Source organism: Lathamus discolor, chromosome 3 (genome assembly GCF_037157495.1).
Source record: "Lathamus discolor isolate bLatDis1 chromosome 3, bLatDis1.hap1, whole genome shotgun sequence".
NCBI lineage: Eukaryota > Metazoa > Chordata > Aves > Psittaciformes > Psittacidae > Lathamus > Lathamus discolor.
In genome coordinates, this window is record NC_088886.1 from 9,160,419 (window position 1) to 9,180,963 (window position 20,545).

At 38.0% G+C, this 20,545-nt stretch overlaps 1 protein-coding gene across 9 annotated transcripts in view; it reads left to right on the forward strand.

Annotated features, from left to right (window-relative positions):
• The window catches only part of BEND5 (BEN domain containing 5), a 977,708-nt gene that overhangs the window by 610,413 nt on the left and 346,750 nt on the right, over nucleotides 1-20,545 (forward strand). For 7 of the 9 annotated variants that reach the window (XM_065673378.1, XM_065673380.1, XM_065673379.1 and 4 more), the window contains 3 exons: nucleotides 1,487-1,635; nucleotides 6,206-6,419; nucleotides 10,236-10,429. The exons of the other annotated variants lie outside the window; for them this stretch is intronic. In XM_065673378.1, coding sequence (XP_065529450.1) covers nucleotides 1,487-1,635; nucleotides 6,206-6,419; nucleotides 10,236-10,396 — 524 coding nt within the window. In that variant the 3' untranslated portion in view covers nucleotides 10,397-10,429. Of the gene's footprint in view, nucleotides 1-1,486; nucleotides 1,636-6,205; nucleotides 6,420-10,235; nucleotides 10,430-20,545 lie in introns of those variants that run through there. 9 annotated transcript variants of the gene reach the window in all.

The window sequence follows — 20,545 nt, forward strand, 5'->3', positions numbered from 1 at the left end:
GCTTACATTGCATATGACTCTTAAGATACTCTTTCTGGTGGCACTGCTGTATAAGGTTGTCTGAGTTGCCGAGACAACCTTTACTTGTTGCTGAGTGTCAACTGGCAGTCAGCTGAGAACATTTAGCCAGCTATATAGGTGTAGAAATAAGCTATAGGGTAAATGTCAAGTACTGACAGTGGAGGAAATGTTGATATTGTTGTATTATAATTGCTACATGAAACTGCACAAAGTAGGAGGAATGAATGCTTTGCTTGTTCCAGGTACAGGAACTGTTTAAGATACGTGACTGAAGACATGAGTTCTGGTGCCAGCTTGACTTGCAGAGTTAGATCAATTCAGGGCTTGGTCTGTGTGCACAAACACTGAGGAGGGATGCTGAACCGTGACAGTGACCTGGTTACTGAATTCTCATTTGTTGGAAGATGTCATTGTTGGGGTACAGAGTGCTACAATGCTCTCAGCACCAACTTGGGTACAATATAGTTCTTACAAGTGGGTGAGCTTATCCTTAAAGTTCATGGAAGTGGCTGATTACCATGGTGCCGTGGGTCTAAGCTGTCAGCCTTGCTGTTAACAAACCACCGTCCCTGCATGGAACTTAAGTGACTGCTGGAGCTTCTCATGATCCTAGAGACAGACATCAAGAGAAATGATAGACTTGGGACCATAGCCTGTTCCTAGACTTCTGGTGTAACCACTGTAATGAATGGAATGATGAAATCCAGATCAAAAATTATTTTATTTTGTTCTTTTTAGAAACACTTTATAAACTTGATTTGAAAAGTCGATGGCTGACAAAATAATTATCCTGCTTTGAAGCCTCAAATACATGCTTAGTAGTGTTCAGTTGTTTAATCTGTGCTTAAGTTTTGTTGATTACAATGTGTTGGATGGATTGGACAATCAAAATTCTAATTTATGTGGGGGTTTTTCACCTTGGATACTCCCTGTGCATGATACATTAGCTAAGTAGCCTGTTTCCTTTGTCGCATTTCTGCAGATCATCACTTTTTAATATATCTCTGTTATATCTAAACAGATTTCAAATTTCTCTCAAATTTCTGGTTCTACGTGGATAACTTATGTAATTAGCACAGTAAATTATGCAGGTTTCTATGCAGCTATATAGTAATTCTTATTTGAAGAATTACTATTGTTGCTTTTGGTTTATAATTTCAGTCTCATTTTAGCATAATTTCCATAGTGTGCACTGAAGCAATCTTACCCATATTTGTAATTGTCTGTATGCTTTAAGAATAAAATTAAACATTTAAATTAAAATTAAACATTTTGATGTTTATAAAACAGAGTTACTTATCCTGCTTTTATTGGTTGGTGTTCAGAAGTAAGATTTTGGTTTAGACTCTTTCTGACTTTAAAATGAGCATGACTAACATGTAATTTTATGCTAACCCTGGGTGATGAAGTGATTGATTTCATGTTCTCTGGGATAGCAGACAGCTCTCTTTTCTTAACTGTCTAGGACCTGCCATTGAGCTTGAAAAAGTAAAACCAGAGCCAATTGAGCCTGAACCCGAGGTACAGAAGACCTTCAGTGAGGAAGCAAATACATCAACGTACTATCCTGCCCCTGTTCCAGTAATGGACAAGTATATTCTCGAGAATGGAAAGGTATTTTAAATTAAATATAGCATGATTAATTTGTAAATGTCCAACAGGTGATTTACTTGTGGAATTATAATCTCAGGTGTTTTGCATGGTAGCAGCTTATACAAACTTCCTCAGTTGTCATAAAGCTGTGCTATTATGCTGAGGAGAATTATGAAATTACATAAGTATGAACAGCACAGAACATTATCCTCAGTGATGAGAACATTGAATGCTGGATAACACAAAGAATATGATATTAAATATGCATGCTGCAAAAAGCAAATTGGTGTAGTCTTCAGTTGGTGACATAAATAAATCCACCAAATACAGTCCAAAGTCAGTAGCCCACATTATAAAGTTACATTAGTCTGTTTAACAGAAATACTTTTTCCTAAAAGATCCTTAATATTTTAATGTGTTGTAGTCAAAATGCAGAGATGCCGTCATGTTTTGCTTGAATTTGAGTAGATAATTTTGAACCCTGGAATGAAAATGGGCTCCCTTCAGTCTGGTTGGAGCATCGCCACTGAATTGAGCCTAATGTAAAGCAACTTTCCAGTGACATATAAAGTTGGTAAAATACCATGTAGCTGTAGTTTGCCAGCACCCCACTGATAGCTCTTCAAACTTCAGCATGTTTAACACATTGTCCGCTCATCTACCTGCTTTTATAGTTGTTGCCATTACCACTAAATGAACATCACGTTCACGTTTCTTTTACAAAACTATGTCCTTTAGAATTGCCTATGCAGATCCTGTTCCTTAGGATTTGTATGCATTTGGTACCATAACCTGAGAACCTTTAAGGAAGAAGTGTCCATTTCAGCCTTGTCATACAACAGATTTACTGACGAAATGGCACAAAATACTACTTTTTCAGATTTGTGTTGAGATTGACTGCATAAGTGTCTGTCATTCTTGAAGATGAATTTAACATAATTGTTGGGGACAAGATGTATGTGAAAAATAGTATAATCTTGGCAGGTTGACAGGTATTTGGTTCAGATAGCTCTTCTCACCTAATGTATTTAACATGTCATTTGCTTGTATATTTTGTGCGTATCTGTGCAATGAAAACTTAGAATATATTGCTGTGAGAATTTGGTTTACCTACCATTTTTTTTTTTTGCTTAAGGTCTGTGGGATAGGGCATGTCCTTTAGTATTTGTATGCAGCTTTTCTTGACCATCATTTCATCTGCCACCTTCTTGGCACTTCCGTTGCTGAAGTTTTCTCTGCCTTTACAGATAATAGTATCTCTTTAACTTTCTTTTCGTAATTTTATTTTTTCTTTAAATTTGCTTATTTACTGGGGCTTCAGTCAGCTCAGATGCCAGAAATGTGAACTAATAATGTATTTTGCGTGATGGGGAGGGGGTGGGGTGTCTCAGTTTTCCTTATTTATGCCTTTTTTTCATTACTGCTTTATTGACATGCACCACTGGAGTAGTTGAAATACGTTTTTAGAAATCTTGCCCTTTGTGGCATCTAATCTGATCTTAGGTAGGATTCCTTCAAAGCAGATAAATCTGTCCCCTCTAGAGGGAGAATAGTTACTGAAAAAGAGCCTGTGGCATTCATTTAAAGAAAAGAAAGAAAAAAAAAAACCCCACCAACAATAAACATAGTTCATCTTCTGAGATACATCTTAGACATTTTAGATACGTTGCCCACATTAGCACAGTTACAGCGGTGAGCATTGCTTTGAATTTGCTGTTGTTTCTGTTGCATTGTGCTTGAAGGTTGATTCTGCAGTTGCTGAAATTGGTGGTAAAGTTCCCATTGATTTCATCAAGCCAAGGGTCTGGCCCAGGGGCAGCTCTTCCAGCAAGAAGGAAATGGCTTCTGAATCTGGAGTACAGTAAGCTTCACATAGCTTTGGGAGTAATAGGAAACAGTACTGAGTTACAGAGAGGTAAACTGAGACACTGACAGATTAAATTCCTTGCCATAACACTGCTAGAAATAGAAGAAGGGAGACATAAGATTTCTCTGTCTGTGGCTGTCTGTCATGTAGTTGCCATTCCCATAGGTGTTTCATACCAGTAATGACTTCTTTAAATAAATGAAGCATGTTCAAAGGTGAGACGATCTGTCTGAAACGTAAATAAAATACTTGCTGTAACTTGTTGTTTTCTTTTAAGTAACTTAAAGCTAATGAATAATGTAGTAGCTTAAGAGACTAAATCTTCAGTGAAGACAAGCCCTAATTTTGGCAGAGGGGAGTCAGATTTTTTGATCAAATACAGCAGTCTCTACAACTAATGTGATACAGACGTGCTAATTTGGCATGTCACAACGTTCCTAATCTTAGTTATTTTCTAAGTAACTTATATTCATTTTTACAGATAACTTTTTCCAAGATCAAACCAGAAATAACTGAATTGTAACATGATTGTTTTCTGAGCAGACTGCTCACTCTGATTGAAGTTGTATTATAAAATATGTAGAGAGCACCAACAGAGTGTGATTATTTAATTTTTTTTAAAGCACTTACAGAGAGGCTTGACAAAAAAGAAGGAAGGAAAAACAGGGATGTTCATATTGTGGTTTTTACAAGTTTTATTTCTGCCTGTTACAGAATCTAAATACCATGTGGACTTGTGAAAAGCTTCTTAGAATCCCTTTAGCTTAGAAGATTCTGCTGGAGACGCAGCTTGCTCTATGGTTTTATAATCTAAGGAAGTTAGACTTCTCATTTGTTTCTTATAAAGTAGCTGGTAGCCAAAGCATTCATATTTTCCTATTTAAGTTTTTAAACAGCTAGTTGCTTTTAAAGGATGCTGTCGTACTAAAAAATTTCTTCAGGTTATAGCCCTTATTAATTATTAAAGTGGGTTTCTGTTTAAAGAAGAAATGGTATTTGATTGAATACAGGCAGTAAAATTATGAGTATATAAAATTTTACAGTAGCTTTGTCTGATTTTCATTGCATTTAATGGGACTTCTGTGTTACTTTTCAGATCTGTATGGGTAGCAGGCACACTTTATGTAATGCCACATGAAGGAGATAAAACCACAAAAAACTAAGAGCAAAACAGTGAAGGCAAACAGAGTCTCCTAATGCAGTTTTGTCGTAGAATTTTGTTCACAGGATTTAGTTTTTTTTGATCATGAGGAGGCAGTAAGTTTTTATTGAAGTGTTGATGTTGCAGAAAGAACCTCCATTTGATGAGATATTATGAAACCTGAATCTTAGGAAAAACAATATATAGGAAAAACTGATATATATTTTTTGTGTTTTGCACTTTTACAGATTATCTGAAAGTAAGTTCTGTTTTCCTCTTTTCCAGTGCAGTGAACTTGTATCAGTAATTAGAATAGTTAGGTCATGCATTAGCTTGTTATGGATGATGAGCAAGTGTGGGCCCAACCGAATCAAGTTCATCACCATGTGAACAAAATGTTCTGTGTGCAGGGATAGTTAAGGTGATGGACTGCACTCCAGTAATTAGGAGCATATATACAAGGTATGAGGTGTTCTCTGTTGTTTCACACAGGGACAGCATTCATGTCCTTGTTACACTCATGTCAGGCCCATGCTAATTACTGGTGAACTTCTTTTCCTTGCTGTTGCTTGATGGTGTCCTGTTTATCAGGACTAGCAGCTCAAACGTACGTAGTGGCAGCTTAAGGATGGTACTCAGGGTCTTACCCTGCATTCATCGTAAGTCTAGAGCAGTGGGAATTTTGGGGTAGAGAGATGGTACAGCTCTGTGGGAGTCAACCCAGCACAGTCAGTGCTGAGCAAGACTAATAAGCACAACTAGACTCAAGCAGCTTCCTTTTGGAGAGACTACAATGGCTTCATACTGCATTTCCTATATTATCTTGCTTTACCACTTGAAAATCTAATGAAATATCTTTACTCCCCATTGTGTGGATAATGGAAAGTTTATGATGTTGCAGCAATGGATCATTGCCTTATCGCAGAACAGTATTCACCTGGATAGACTGATTGCCTATCGTGTACGAACTTCATGCTGGAATTGGAAGTTTTACAAAGCTTCCAATCTCTCTTGGCTTATACTGAAACTGGGGCTCTTAAAATCCCTTTTCCACATCCAGCTACTTAAAACAATCAGGCTCAATTTTGCCAACAGATGCAGGATACAGACAATAGAAATAGAAAATACTTTTCCTCTACTGTCTCCGAGAATACTCTGGGTAAAGACTGTTTCAGCCAAAGGGAAACTTTCATATCAAAGACAATGGTTCATCTTGCTCCTGAATTAGGCTGGTGCAACTGCTTGGTTTATGTGCTGTGCATACGTTTATAATACTTGGATGTGTTTACTGTTTCCTTCTTCTATCTCTTCCTGACTGTAGTCCTTCAGGAGATAGGCTATGGGGGGGGAGGGGGGGAAGTGAAAAGTAAGAAGAATTGAATACAAAAAGGAACTACATTATACAAGAGGTTGACTTGAACTCCCTAACCCACAAAGTTGGAGAAGTTTCAGAATCAGGCAAAATGGATTTGTTCAGCCCTAATTACTGTTATTATAGTACCTAATATTAATGTTCCTACAGCACTTGGATACTGTTGTGTGCTACATACCATAGATAAGTTGTTATTATTACTACCTTCTAGGTCCATCTTGGCAGTGGAATTTGGGTAGATGAGGAGAAATGGCACCAGCTGCAAGTAACACAAGGAGATTCAAAGTATACAAAAAATCTAGCGGTTATGATTTGGGGAACAGATGTTCTCAAGAACAGAAGTGTCACAGGAGTTGCAACCAAAAAAAAGAAAGATGCCGTTCCCAAGCCACCTCTCTCACCTCACAAATTAAGCATTGTCAGAGGTAGGTTATTTGAAAACTTTTGCTTCCCGCTTTGGAGTTTAACCATTAATCACTGAGTTGAAAGATGCTTCTTTTCAGCTCATATAAAATTAACTGATTACAAACTGTAATTCAGATTGCTATTGCATTGTGAAGCGCATAGGTGTACAGGAAAAGGAAAACACATTGCAATAGCTGTGCACAGTGCAGGCCTTCACAGCTGAAGAGTTGTACATTGACTTCAGTAAGGTTCAAGAAGATCATCACTTTAAATCAGTTGCAGGACAGGACTCTGAGCCTGGAGAACAATATGTTGTTCTGGAATTCATTTATAGCATAATGATTTTTAAAATGCATATATTCCTCTTAACAAGCCTGAGAGTAGCTTTACCACATTTTTTCAGCCAGATTATAACCAACTCTGGCATGAGGCACAGAAACCATTATAGCTGTGACTATAGAAAATAGGCATACCCTCAAAGTCAAGAAAGAATAGTTTTACCCTTTTCAGAGGAGAAAATGGAAATAGTAAAAATTAATTGTTGCCCTTGAATTGGAATTTGAACATGAAGTGTGAATCTGGTAGGAAAAATTGCAATGACAGTTTCAGTAAGTGCAAGCCTGAGTCCACGTATGCAGTACTTTGAGAGAGAGAAGGCCTTCTCCTTTATTTAAAATGAATAGTGAATTTCAGTCCCTTTGTATCATCATGCTTGTGTTTTGCATTCATTTCTGTCTGTCTTGGTATTTCAGGCTTCTTTTTAAGTCAGAACAGAGTTTGTTCCTCATGGAATACATACTGGAATTGGATTTTTAGGTTTTCTGTCCATACTAAATTGCAGTTGGGCTGAAAGAAATCTCCCTATTTGATTGAGCTTCGTTATTCTGCATTTCCTGTTCTAAGTTGCTATGTGTTCTTAACTACGAACTTTTTAAGTGCTATTGTAAACTGCCTTGCAAGTACCATGTGTTGAAAATAAGAAACATGATTCCTCTTTGAGTGTGTGTGCGTGTCTGTGTTGCATGGGGAAAAGTTGGAAACTGATCTTTGTCCTGTCATCTTTCTGAGTTTGTAAGAAATGAGTCAAAGACATGGTTGTTTTGGTTTTTTTTACTAACTGCTTCAAGAATGTATGTGGAAGTGCAAGCTGTTCATGCTGATTTTCCAGTTTTGGCCAGGACCTTTTCGTACAATTCTAACACGTGAATCAAGGTAATGATGTACTGGCCATGTAAGGAGTCCACACTGTAGCTATCACTGCCCTTGTCAGCTCCTAATGGGAAAGAGAATTGGTTACCCAGATGCACACTTACAAGCACGCAGTGAGGAGTTATTTCTCCCTGGCCCATTGCAGGGAACTTTTTAGTTTTTCTGTTGGAGGCTGTTGCTTCTCAGTACCGCTGGCAAGATTGCTCTGCTTCAGTCAGGCCCACTCTATTGTTTGAGCCAGTTAAATGACGGCTTTCTTCTAACTCCTCTTGTTTTGACTACAGTGACTTTCGGAGTACATGGTGAGAGGCAGATAGGGCCCTTCCCTCTCTTCTTTTCCATACCTTCACACTCGCCAGCATTTCAGCTCCTCCCTATTTCCTCATTTTCCTATGTTTTCTGTTGTACTTTTGCTTCCAACCTTGACCGCCATTTGAATTCCAGTGTTCCACACCCTGGTTTCCCATGTTCCTCTTTCCAGTGTTTCTTCCATCTTGTCTTTGATTCTCTGTTTGTTAGACTCAGGCCTACGCAGTCTCCTCTTGAACCGGTTTTACTGCGTGGCCAGTGTTTTAGGTGGTAGCAGGCAGACTTCCCGTACCAGTGGTACTAAGTGGCACATAACCATGATTTTCCACGTTGTTGTGTCTTTTACGTTTGCATCAGTGTTAGCCTGCCTTGCCCCATCATGCCAGCAGTGTTTCGTGGAAAGCTGGAAGTGATCAAATAATTTGTTGTGGAGAAGAAAACAACAAAACAAATGAGTAGCAAGTGGACAGACTGAAATGTGAGGGAGTTAGAGTTTATGTAGCCAATGAATGGGTCGGGCAGGGCAGAGAGAAGTAAAGTTCCTTGTTAGTCTTGAGGTCTGCTTGAATCTTCGGTCCAGTCAGAAGGAGTATCTATGCTTCTATAAAGCCAAAAAAGAAGCAGAACCCCCAAATTGCTCTCCAGAGCCCCTAAGCCAGCATCCTTGTGTGACTACTAAACTACTATTTCTGTGGGCCCTCATAGAGATGGAAGAGGAGAAACTGTGATGATCATGGATCTGTCTGGGTCAGATGACTTTCAGATTCACAGCTGATGAATGAGTTTTGTCAAGTGGTTGCTTGCTTGACATTGTGGCTTAACTAGTAACATAGCCTGTCTTTTACTGGAAGTTCGCCTTACTAGGTGATCTGCTGCAACCTGGAGTATTCCTGTAGTGCAGGCTTGTGTCCTACAAATGCTCTGGGTTTCTTTAGGTTCTCAGTGATGTGCCTCCTCTTAGGTGTTGTATTTCAAATCATAGTTTACTGATGATTAGCGTTTCAGCTGTCAGGGTGCATGTTGATTAATTTTATTTCTTTTATACTCAGTAGCTCTTACAACATGAAATTGACATCGTTTTAAATGTTCTCATCATTCTGTGGACAGACTAACTTATTTAAAATAGATTTTTGAACAACAGCATTAGCTCTTAATGTGTCTGATAACTCTAGCTTCTTAAAAATCCCTACTGTGTGGTATGTAATAAAGGAATTATAAGAAGTATGATGCATGAGCACTGTTATAAACCTTATTAATGCAAAATAACCTTTTATAAAAACTTCTGAGAGGTTTCTAAATGAACTACAAAGCATGCATAGTACTTAATTTTCATAACTTTTTAATATGACTCTTTAGAAATGTTGTAAACCATGTTAATTAAGCTGTAATCTCTGTGGCTTTCTGTATATGAAGCAATAAACGGCTGCTGGAATAGATTACTAGGCAAAGTAGAACAGAGTTTGTTTGACCAATCTGGGAAGCCTACATGACAAAAAAATGTTGTTCTGGTTATGAAAACCAGAAAATAAAAAAACCAAACCTGCGTGTCACTAAAGAGTTGGGTTTGTTGCACCACCTCTGATTTCAGTCGCTTCTGCAGGATTCTGGCACTGAGCTACCAACTCTGTGAAGCAGAATTGTGTCGACTTTCATTGCTGTCATTGCTTTTGCAGTTATTACTGTTGCTTGCTTTTTGTACTCCAGTTAAGTGTACTGTGCAAATGTGCAAGAAGATGTTTCTCACCCTGACTAATCTTCTAATAAAAGCAAAATATTCCCAGGACAGGGCATCTGGTAGAGACACAGACATTAATGTAATTTGAATAGATTTTAAGAATAACATAACTCAGTTAATGTCTTCTCCTATTGGTTACTGCTGCTCTTCCTAACCATTATTATTTACTTAACTGTCCTGAAGGTGTGAAGGTAGGAGTGACTCACAGGGAACTGTAGGTAACAACAGTTCTGGTGACACCATTCACCTGGGAAACGATTCTAAATCTGCTGTGGAGCTGTGGACAAATAAAATGTGAGGCAGGCAGGACTGACTGTAAAAGGCTTGATTTAGCCTTGCTTTTCTATAGAAAACCTATTAATGTAGTCACAGCATAAGTGGAAATTGGTTATGCCAGAGAGTCAAGTCTGGTGAAAAATCTTGACCTTGACAAGATAGCCAATGAATCAAGGAAAGCTCCTTTTGTCTTGCAACAGTTATACACAGTGCTTAGTGCTGTCTAGTTAGCCCAAAGCAGGGCGATATTATTTTCTAAAAATATCCTAATGGCTCTTTCATCTCTTTCTTTTTTTTTTCTCCCCAGAATGTTTATATGATAGAATAGCACAAGAAACTGTGGATGAAACTGAAATTGCACAGAGACTCTCCAAAGTCAACAAGTACATCTGTGAAAAAATAATGGATATCAACAAGTCATGTAAAAATGAAGAAAGGAGGGAAAGTGCAAAGTACAATTTGCAATAAATTTTGGATTTTTAATAAAATCTTAGTGTTTTACTTAAGTGTTGGGTTTTTTTATTTGTGTGGCATTTCTGCAGATGGGAGAAGCTGATTGAAGCGTTACTCTCCTATAACTGAATCATTTTTTGAGCACTTCTGTCAAAAGCCTTTCTATGGTGCAACCTACTTTTAAATAATGTAAGATACATTGTAAGTCTGCTGCCAATGAAACTGAATTTTCAAAGGTTTTTGAGTTGTAGTATGCTAACTGCACTTCTGTATATAGGTTGTAATTCTGCAAACACCAACCCATTTTGCCTACAATTTGTTTTACTGGAGTCAGTGCATCTAGGCTACAGTAAACATCGGCTAAGATGGAAGAACTGTACAGAATCTACTTTGCTATTGAAAAGGGGGTTATTGTATTTTACAAAGTGTTTTTTCTGAACTGCAATTTTAATCACTTGTTTTTATAAATCTTTGTTTTGATCTCTAACAATATATTTGGTCAAAACCACATGAAGAATGCTTCTTCTTCAATTACTATCTTCTAAATAGATCACCATTGCCATCACAGTTTAACAACAAAGAACCCAAAGCTGTAAAATCATCATTTAATTAAAAAACTAAATAAATCTAACAGCAGTTCTTTTTCAGGAATGAAGGCACTTTTCAGATTGCTGGTTATGGTACAAAGCTCTTCAGTATGTCCATATTACTGTTCTTGAAACACTATATTTTAGTGTATTTGTATTTTCAAATGATTAAGGATTGCCACACTATGGCAAAGTTGTGTATAATAGAAAATTTAGTACCACTTTGTCTGAGTCCATAATTTAACAATGGACACTTTTAGCACAAAATTAAATAAAAATAATTTTCTACATTGAAGTTAGAATTGTGATGCAAATTTATAAGGAATAATCTGTTGTCTGAATTATAACTTATTGTCTGTAAGTTAAAGAAATAACCTGAAGTTTTGTTCCATGAAAGATTCTGCAAATACGATTTGTAGAGATAACTTAGGGCCTGGACTGATGAATTTGGGGGATTTTGATCTTAGTGATCTTAGTTAACCTTCCATCTATTTCATGCGCACAGATGTGGTTATCTGCCTTTCAGGCTGGCTGTTCCCGACTATCAGCATTTGTTTCTTTTCTACCACTTCAGCTCTGCTTCCTGTAGTTTTGAAAGACATGCCATTTCTTATCATCTTCCTATAGCACTGGTATACGCTAACATTAAACCTGTTTCAGTGTCCTGTGTGCATAGGTGATTTGGAAAGGAGCAATGTTAAGGATTCTTTAAAGGGCTGGGGTGGATTGAAGAAGGAGGTGAGGGGAGAGGAGGAGGCATGCTGGAACTGCAGTGCACGCTTAAAGAGATGCCGAAAAACAGCATGTCTCTTCCTGTGCACCACATGTCCTTAAATGATGTCTTAATTCAAGACATAAATGTTTGTTTTATGCTTTAGAAAGTGCAATTTCATGATTGGCTTGTGCCAATCTAGTCTATGCCAAACAGGTACACCCCACTTTCCTTGCTCACATCCCTGCATTCTCGTCCCTTCCCTTGAACTGGCACTTGTGATTGCACAGATACATTGGATCTCTCTGATTTCCAAGGTTCATTTCATAAGACCTGATTGCAACAGGATGGAGCCAGGGAGCGTTCACAGCAAAGGATGAGAAGAGAAAAGGTGTCTTTTTACGGTGGCTTGTGTGTGCCCTGAAATTGCATTTAACAACCTAGCTTGTCTCCTGTTAATCGCAAAGTGTTCTTAGGTAGTGTTTAATGAAGTGCATAAACGTTTGTGCTTCCCAATTTGGGATGCTAAATAGAAAATTAGTGTTTATAATGTCAGTGCGTGTATTCTTCTATTAAATAAAGAACAAAATAGAGATAACATTGAAGAATCACTTAAAGCAGCAAGTTTCCACTTTTCAAGCAGACTTGTGAATATATTTTTTTTAAAGTGATGCTAGGACAATCCACTAATTTGGGGAAAAATGTCCATAATTTCTTCAGTCTTTTATGGCTTTAGTGCTAATATGTTTTCATTGTAACAGATTCTTTTAAGAGAAGATCATGCTGCACTTCTTAGAAGATAAGCCTATTTGAGACAGTGTTTTATGAAACCTGGGAAAAGCAGATTAGAATTTAATTAGAGTTAGGGCTCCAGCCTCACCCCAAAAATCAGTGATTTTGTGTGTTTCTTCAAAACTAGCATCATCTTTTTAAGGCTTTCCTGTCCCATCAGATGTTAATGCTGCATATTGCTGGAGAATTTAAATGTTCTCATTGGGGGAAAGGTACCTTGGGAGTCTTCGTTATTGCTTCCTGGGGTTTGTCAGCCCAGGCCCAGCAGACAGTTTGCAGTGGAGTTCAACAGAAGTATTATTTGATGGCACAAAAAGGTTCACTTCCCTTTGAAGTGTGGTAGTGTGGGGTCTAATACTGTGTCTTTTGGACTGGGCAACTGGTGTTGAATGTGAGCATCGCCTGAAGGTTTGTTGAGTTATGGTAAAGGAATAATATGTATTGACAGGTAATATGCCTCTGTATTATACTATGACTTGAACTAAATTTTTGGATTTCTGGAACTTGTAATAAGCCGCTTTTGCACACTGTAATTGTAAGGCAATGTGTGGAGGGCTCTGCAGTGGGTAGCGGGTGTGTGTGAATATCTTGCATTTGGCCATTACTCTTGTCTTTTTCTTCCCCATGAGCCCATGTGAAAACCGTATAAGACTTTCCGGTGTGTCTGTTTCAGGTTAGGAAATAAGCTACAGTTGTCATGTGTTCCAGCATTGCCCAAGAAAAAATTCAAGCTTCTCTGCATTGCAATACTGATGTATAAATTAACTGAATCTCATTTCACTATATTATATATAGTTATACTACATTTATGGCCAGTGCTGTTCTTGTTGGTACATTAATTCTGCCATAATTGTGTCTGCCTGTACATAGTTTTCCTTTGTTCACAATGCATCTCCCACGAATCTACCATAGGAAACTATATGAAAATAGTGCCTACTAACTTTTTCCTACTCCAGCTTAGCTTCGTATTTGTACATCATGTGAGACGGGAGAGAATTTTGACATAAAATGAAGTAGGTTTTATTACACCCTGTAATACCCCTCGTTCATCATTCTAAGGTTTGTGCTGTGCTATTACTTCATACTGTAAACCTGGATTTGTAAGTATCAGAACTGACTTTTTGTCCTGAGAGATCAATGCGTACTATTCACTTCTTTATTTATCAAAGAAGGAAGAAGGTATTACTGTTATATGACTAATCTGATCCTTTGTTGCCACACACTGCAGCTGTAATTTCTGGTATTCATGACCTGATACATATTAAAGTGCCCTTGGCACAATTACAAGTAAGATTAGAGTTAACAAAAGGGGCTTTATTTTGTATTAATGATTTTATAAGGGAAATGCGGTGTTATATCAAAGGAAAGATTTTGATACCTGCGTCAAGATGTGTAGTCACTCAATTAGAATGAAAGCTAGTATTTGTTAGGGAAGAAAAAAATATCACTACAGAACAAGTTTGGATTTAGTGATGATTTGTAGAGATGGGAGATTGATTTTTTTAATACAGCCAAACTTAAATACTTAATCATATCAAAATTGAACTGTAAGTAGAAGGAATTTAGGGTTGCATTTAGTTAGCTATGGAGCATGACTGTCAAAAGAAGGTGCAATCTCCCTGCAGGAGGTCACTTCTTTGCACTGTACCTTTGGTGTTGTATCTGATAGATTAATGCAGTGCTGTTTTGTTGTCTGAAGCATAGATTAATGTTTCTCTTGGAAGTTTTAAGTAGCAACAAAATGAACATTTTTGAATTTGTGAAATTGTAAAGATAATTCAACTTCATACTTGCAGAATCCTCACAGGAGTGAGAATGTTCTGTGAGAACTTGGGAGACATTCCGTGAGAATTGGGAACATTCTGCATTATCCACATCCTCCCTGTGCATCAGCTGCATTCATAGCTCTTGAGAAACCCAAATTTGGCTGGTTTCTGAAAGGGACAGCAATGTGGTATCATGTGGAGCTGTATTGTATTATTTCACTATTCCATCTTCCGTTATGAGAAGTGACAACTCTTCAGAAAGACAGAAAGATGAAACTTGTGCTCCTATAGAATGAGGTGGTAGTTCTGTCAATACTCTTGAAAGTATTTGCCATTCTGTGCATGCCTTTAGTCTCGGATTGATGAAGTCATAACATCAATTGCTTAGACTTTATTGGTGTCATCTTTTTTCCATCGTAACACTGTGGAAGTGTGAAGTGATTCATACAACACTGAGGCAATAAAAATGTTATGAAGTGCAATCATTGCATGTTTCATGCTCAGTAGCTAATTTTTAATTTCACCATCTTGGACACTTTTTCATCCCCTGAGGCTTCCTAAATAGGAAAGGAGAATCATTTGGACTCGGAAAACAGGACCAGTGATTCCAAAGGAATTAATTTACTTGGCTGTTCATTTGCTTTACTTTTGTGATTATTTCTGCTGTTTATGTTTGAATAATAACTTCCCTTCTGTGCATCAGAAGCCCAGTTGTTCAGTCCTGCAGTGAAGTCAGCAGTCCTGTGGTTGTGACATCATTTGTTTACCATAAAGAGGAAAATAGCTCACCTATGACATCAGACAAACTTGCATTGTGGCTGGATCAGAACAGAGATGAATGTAAGTCTGGAAGGAAAGGAAGAAGCTGAGCCTAAAGGACTTTTCTTCTGTGCTTCCTTCTGACTAGACAGCTTCTTCCTGCAAAGGAAATTATTTCCTCCACATTTAGCAGAATAGCAACTTTTTATGCTCCTTGTTTATTGATAGTAAAACCTTACCAGAACTAAACTCTTTATTAGTATATGTATTTATGCATCAGGCTGTGTACTTTCATATTAAATTTTAGGTGTTGATGATTTTAATTTACAGTCACAGAAAATTTCCTGAACACCCAAGAGAGGTCTGGGCTGGAGGTGGCTTGGCTTTTCTTGTAGTATATCAATTGCTAGAAGTCCTGTGAGATACAAGATAAATTATACTTGTTGGTGCTTGTATACCCTTTATAGTTAGCATGAGCTTTCATGCTTTTGGAATGGAGAAAGATGTAGGTTTCATGGGATATGCTGATTATCAGAACTGGCTGTGAACACCCTTTGGTGTTCACCCTGCTGAATGTGAAGAATGCACTAGGACAGCAGTAGAGGGAATTTGTCTTGATAGTGCCGTATCACACTGGTACCAGCCCTATCCACATGAGACTCAGATGAATTAAAAGGCTTACATGGGAGTGTTTCTTATTCTTTCTTTCATACCCAAATATGTCTTTAAAGTCTTCGCAAATGTTTATGTAAATCTTAATGAATTGTGGTTTAGTTAGAGGGAAAAAAAAAAAAAGTATTTTCAAGTTTTTCCATTTTTTTTCTTGTAATACCAAAGAGAAGTTTTATGAGAGACGTCTTTCTCCGCATTTAAGTTGGGATATTAGCCCACCGATACTTGAAAGTAGTCCATTTGGATGCTTTGCGTCTGTGAGCCAGATGCACCATGGTCTTCCCTTCCCATGTGGAGTCCTCTGTAGGATTTATGGAGGTACCTTTAGAGAATAATTCTCAAAATGAGTAGGATTAATGTGGAAGGGGCAAAGCATCTGCCTCCGGGTTAATGGTCCATGTTTTCATTTCTTGAAGTCTTAGGTTATGAAAACTAGAACTCCTGAAAGCAGGACTTGACTTTTTGATTTGTGGGGTTTTTTTGTCATGTTAGAATGCTTTAATACTTGCTGGTTTCTTTGTGTTTGCATGGACATTTTGATCTTTCCAGGACCAACTGTACACTTAAGTCTGCATTAAACTGTATCTCCTTACAGGAATGAGGATGTAGAACTGGGGGCTGAGCAGGGATGTAGGTGATGATATAGCATTACTTCTGCTTTGGAGCACAGTGAAAGGAACCACCCTCCTTGTTATAATAGGGTAGGACAGCCTAAAGGGTTGTCTTTTCTTTAGGTATAATCCCAAACAACAAAGGTTGTTTATTGCCACATTGATAAATATATGCAACTTTCAGTCTGTGGCTTTACTAAACTTAATAAGTAACTTGGATCCACTCAGCAGCAGCCAAATGTGGAACAGGACCCTATATGTCTAATGGCACAGACAACCTAGCAACAGGTTATGGAGAGGCCATGCAGGCCTTTTCAGCCTCCCACAGGGAGTTAATACATGCAATTTAGATGAAGTGAGTAGCCAAAAAGCAAAATCTCAAGTGGTTTTACTTAAATTTAAGGTTTCAGTCATTGGGAAGTTTTATTAATTAAAAAGTCCAAACACACACGCCAAGAATTTGATGTTTAACAGGGAGAATAATCAGCGTTCTCTTATGCAGCCAAGGGCCTCTACCTAGTACACTTACACAGCTGCATGTTTACAGATGTACTGTTATTCTGTATGAATCTCTCTATGCCATGTAAATCCACAAATTGATGCTTTTCCTGGTGTTAGCCAGCCCTGTCTGTTTTCTTGGTCTTCCTTTTTTCATTTCTGCTCTTTCTGCAAGTGGGAGACAGTCTTCTGTGCTTGCCTTAAAGGTAAGGAGACAGAAGCGTTTCACAATTCCTGGCTTCCAAGTTGTCAGCAGGGTTCTGAAGTGAAATACCTGCTCGTCATTCTTGGAGATGACACTGAGCTAGAGCATCTCCCTGGGAGATCCGGTAGTATTGCTGCCACCGTAAGGCAGACTTTGCAGTTCAGGGACTTAACATAGCAGTATTTTCTCTTCTTTTATTTCTTGCTGTGCCAAAGCATAGAATGTAGCAAAGAAAATTTTACTCTTAATTGGAGGTCTCAAAGTAGTAAGATGGAATAAGTAGATCTTTCAGCAGTAGCTCTTTAAAACGCTCATTTCTCAAAGCAGGTTCCTCTTCTTTTTCAGAGTCTCGGTGTCCTGGAAGTTTCTCCCCTAATTGCAGTGCCTAGGCTTGGAATGTCATTTCCACCAGATGAGCAATGGAAAGCTTTCGGTGCTTTGACAGATTATACTGATTTATGACTTTAAATTGCCTTTTGGGACTCCCTTTTTCCATTTACTACATGAAAAACAGCCACCTGTTAATCTCAGGAAGAAAGAGCTATTTCAGAGTTCTGTGATCTAAGCACGGTTCTTGAGAAGGATGTTCTTAACTGTTGAGTGCCTAAATATGAGTGGAAAGGCTGCAGGCTCTGGTGTATCTGCTGGGGAGTCATTCAATGAGATGTCCCCTGCAGAACACATCAAAGATTTGCTTGGTTGCTTCTCTGAAGAGAAACCTCAGCTAGACTGCAGCATGCTGCTTAATGAACCAAGCAGTCTTGAATAAGTGTTAAATCCATCTTTTCCTTTAGTAGGTTATTACGGTGGGTAAGTACCCTCGCTGCTCAACTTTGTGCCTTACTTCTCTATGAATTAACTCTTCCTAATTCCTGATTCTTAATTTAAACCTCTCAATATCTTGCTTCAGTATTTCCCCATCTTGTGAACATCTCGATGGACTGGGTTTCTTCAGTCTTCTACTACCACACAATTTCTAAGATGTGATTAATTTTTGTAATATTTTTCCTTTACATCTACCCAAATTTATTTTAGTTTTATGTAAATGCTTCCTATAGAGGAGTTCTTGATACTCTCTTAAATACCATATTTGGTTTAGGTAATGTGAAACAATCTCGTGGTTTAGGACACATCACTTTGTCTTAGAATGTCATTAAATAGTTGTAATTTTATTTTGTAGGGCAAACTTAGTTTGCCTCTCGCAAAAAAATCCTGGTATTTAATTGATTCTTGACCAACTGATGTCCCAGTTTAATTTCCTTTTTAGTGTATTAAGTAAAAATAATATTCTTGAAATTAGTATTTATCTCTAATATGCTTTCCTCCTTGATTTGGTACACGTGAGCCAATTACAAGACAGAGGATGTTCTTCCTGCATGCCAAACTCCTCATTCATGTATTCATAGCTCAGCCAAGCAGGTCGGTATAAAATTTAGAAGAAAGGGAAGCCTCAGTTGGTTTATTATTGCTAAATCTTGTACCATCTTCAAGATAGCCATGGGAGTTTTCTGAGTTGATGATATTCATGAATTGCCAAAGAATGCTGAAGAAATTGTATCATTGTGCTGTTATATATGCTCAGAATAAGGGAAGGTATCCTTAGGGAGACAGACATCATGTTTTGTGGAATGATTTGATTCTGTGGTTTTATTCTGGAGCCTCCAACCAAATCCCGTAAAGGAATGCTGACAGAAGAAGAGCTTGCTAAACATCAACCCTCACTGTGTCTACTTTGATTAATTTAAGTTGCTTTGGATAGGACTTACACATACTTTGTTTGACCATCCCTGCCAAATAATTAACATTGTCTGTTAACCTCAGGGACTAGACAAGGATCTCAACTTCCTCCACTGAGATGGTTTAATGAAAATTGTTCTTTGCCAGAATTTTGAAGGTCAAAACCAGCTTAAATATGTAAACAGAAATTATATCAAGGTAAAGGAAAAAAACTTGCAATTAATTTGTTTGTAAGAAGTACCTGCCTTCTTTTGAGAATTTTGAATAGTGTCAGACGAGGTTCTTCTAAATTTCCTTTGTCGTCTCTGAAGGTTCCCTGTTAATTAACTTGGTCATTTATAAACGTTATGAAATCATGTTAGTGGCTTATTTCTGTTTGTAAAGACTTCAGAAAATGTGTGTATTGCGGCTTTTGAAAAGTAATTAATGTTTCACTCTTAAATGCCTATTGATATTTTTGTATTTCCTATTGATTTGGATTTAATACCTCTGCCAATTTAAAACTCGCATGCTGGGTTGTACAGGTTTCTTTCACAAAGAATGGACAGGACAGCATTGCTGATCTTGTTAAAGTTATGAGCCTCATCTGATGAGCTCAAGAAAAAAAAAATACTTGTAATGTTCTGCCTAATCTGGGCTTCTTCCCTCTCTGGGGGAGCTGAAGGTGGCCCTTTCCCATGTGTTTTGGGATGTGTTGTGTATGTTTTAACTATCTAGAAGTTTAATGATGGGAGGAAGAAGATCAGAGCAGTTAAAGTGTGTGTTGTAATACCGAGTGCAGAAGCTAGTGGATTCTCTTATGATCCCATCCTGGCGCTGCAGGGCAAGCACTCTGGGCAAGACATTGGTGATGTTTTGCAGGGTTATGGGTGGTGCTGAATTTGCTGTCATGGTTTTCCTGCCTGAGTGATCCAATCTCTCTTCTGGAGGTCAGGTAGAACCTGTACATGAGATATTACAGCTTCGGTAAGATGTTGCCATATTTTCAGTCTCTTTTTTGCTGTCTTGTCTCTGTTGGGATCCACAAACTAGCTAGCTAGCTAATTCAGCTAGCTTTGGTAGGGGGAGAAAGGCAACAGTGCTAGTCAAGAGGAGGGCCACTGTGCCCTGCCATCCTTCCATGCTTCACAGGTAAGAGGTCGAGCTTGCTACAACTGACAGAATTTGGGTATCTTTCTGTATCAGGTTGGTTTAGGATCATCATACTTCCATGATGTGTGATGTATTACTGCACTGTAGTGTTTAAAATTCACCTTGTGTGTTTAATATAAGAGCTTATGGTGGTCAAGTTATTGTTACTTGTGTGGCCTTAGCAGTGAGGGAGTCTGCAGTTTGGGGATAGTCTGCACCGGTATAGAGTTTGGTATATGCACTTATAGTTGTGTTTCTCCCAAGCTGGTATTTTGTGAGAAGTTACTCTAACCCACTCCTCAGTGAACCTGCATGGCACTTTCTTGTACTTGAACAGGGAATATAGTTTGTATAGTTCAATAGTTCAGTGTAGTTCTTACATACAGTTCATTATAGTTCTTAGAGTTCTATGGTTCAGTAAGGCAGTTCTGCAAAAGTTGAGGATCTTTTGTTGCTAGCTAACAATTAAACTCTTTTCTCATCTGGGAAATAAACTTTAGTGGAGTTTTTCAGCAGAAGGATGTCTTGTTGGCTGGTGTTGCCTGTACTGTGCATGTGAGAATTACCTGTTTGTACTGTCAGGTACCCCAAATGTAATTACTGGAAGAAACAGATACAGGATGATGAAAGGAGTTCATATTTGTTATTCAAGGGCTTTCTCTTTATTAAATACTTCAGCAAAATTTGAGTAACC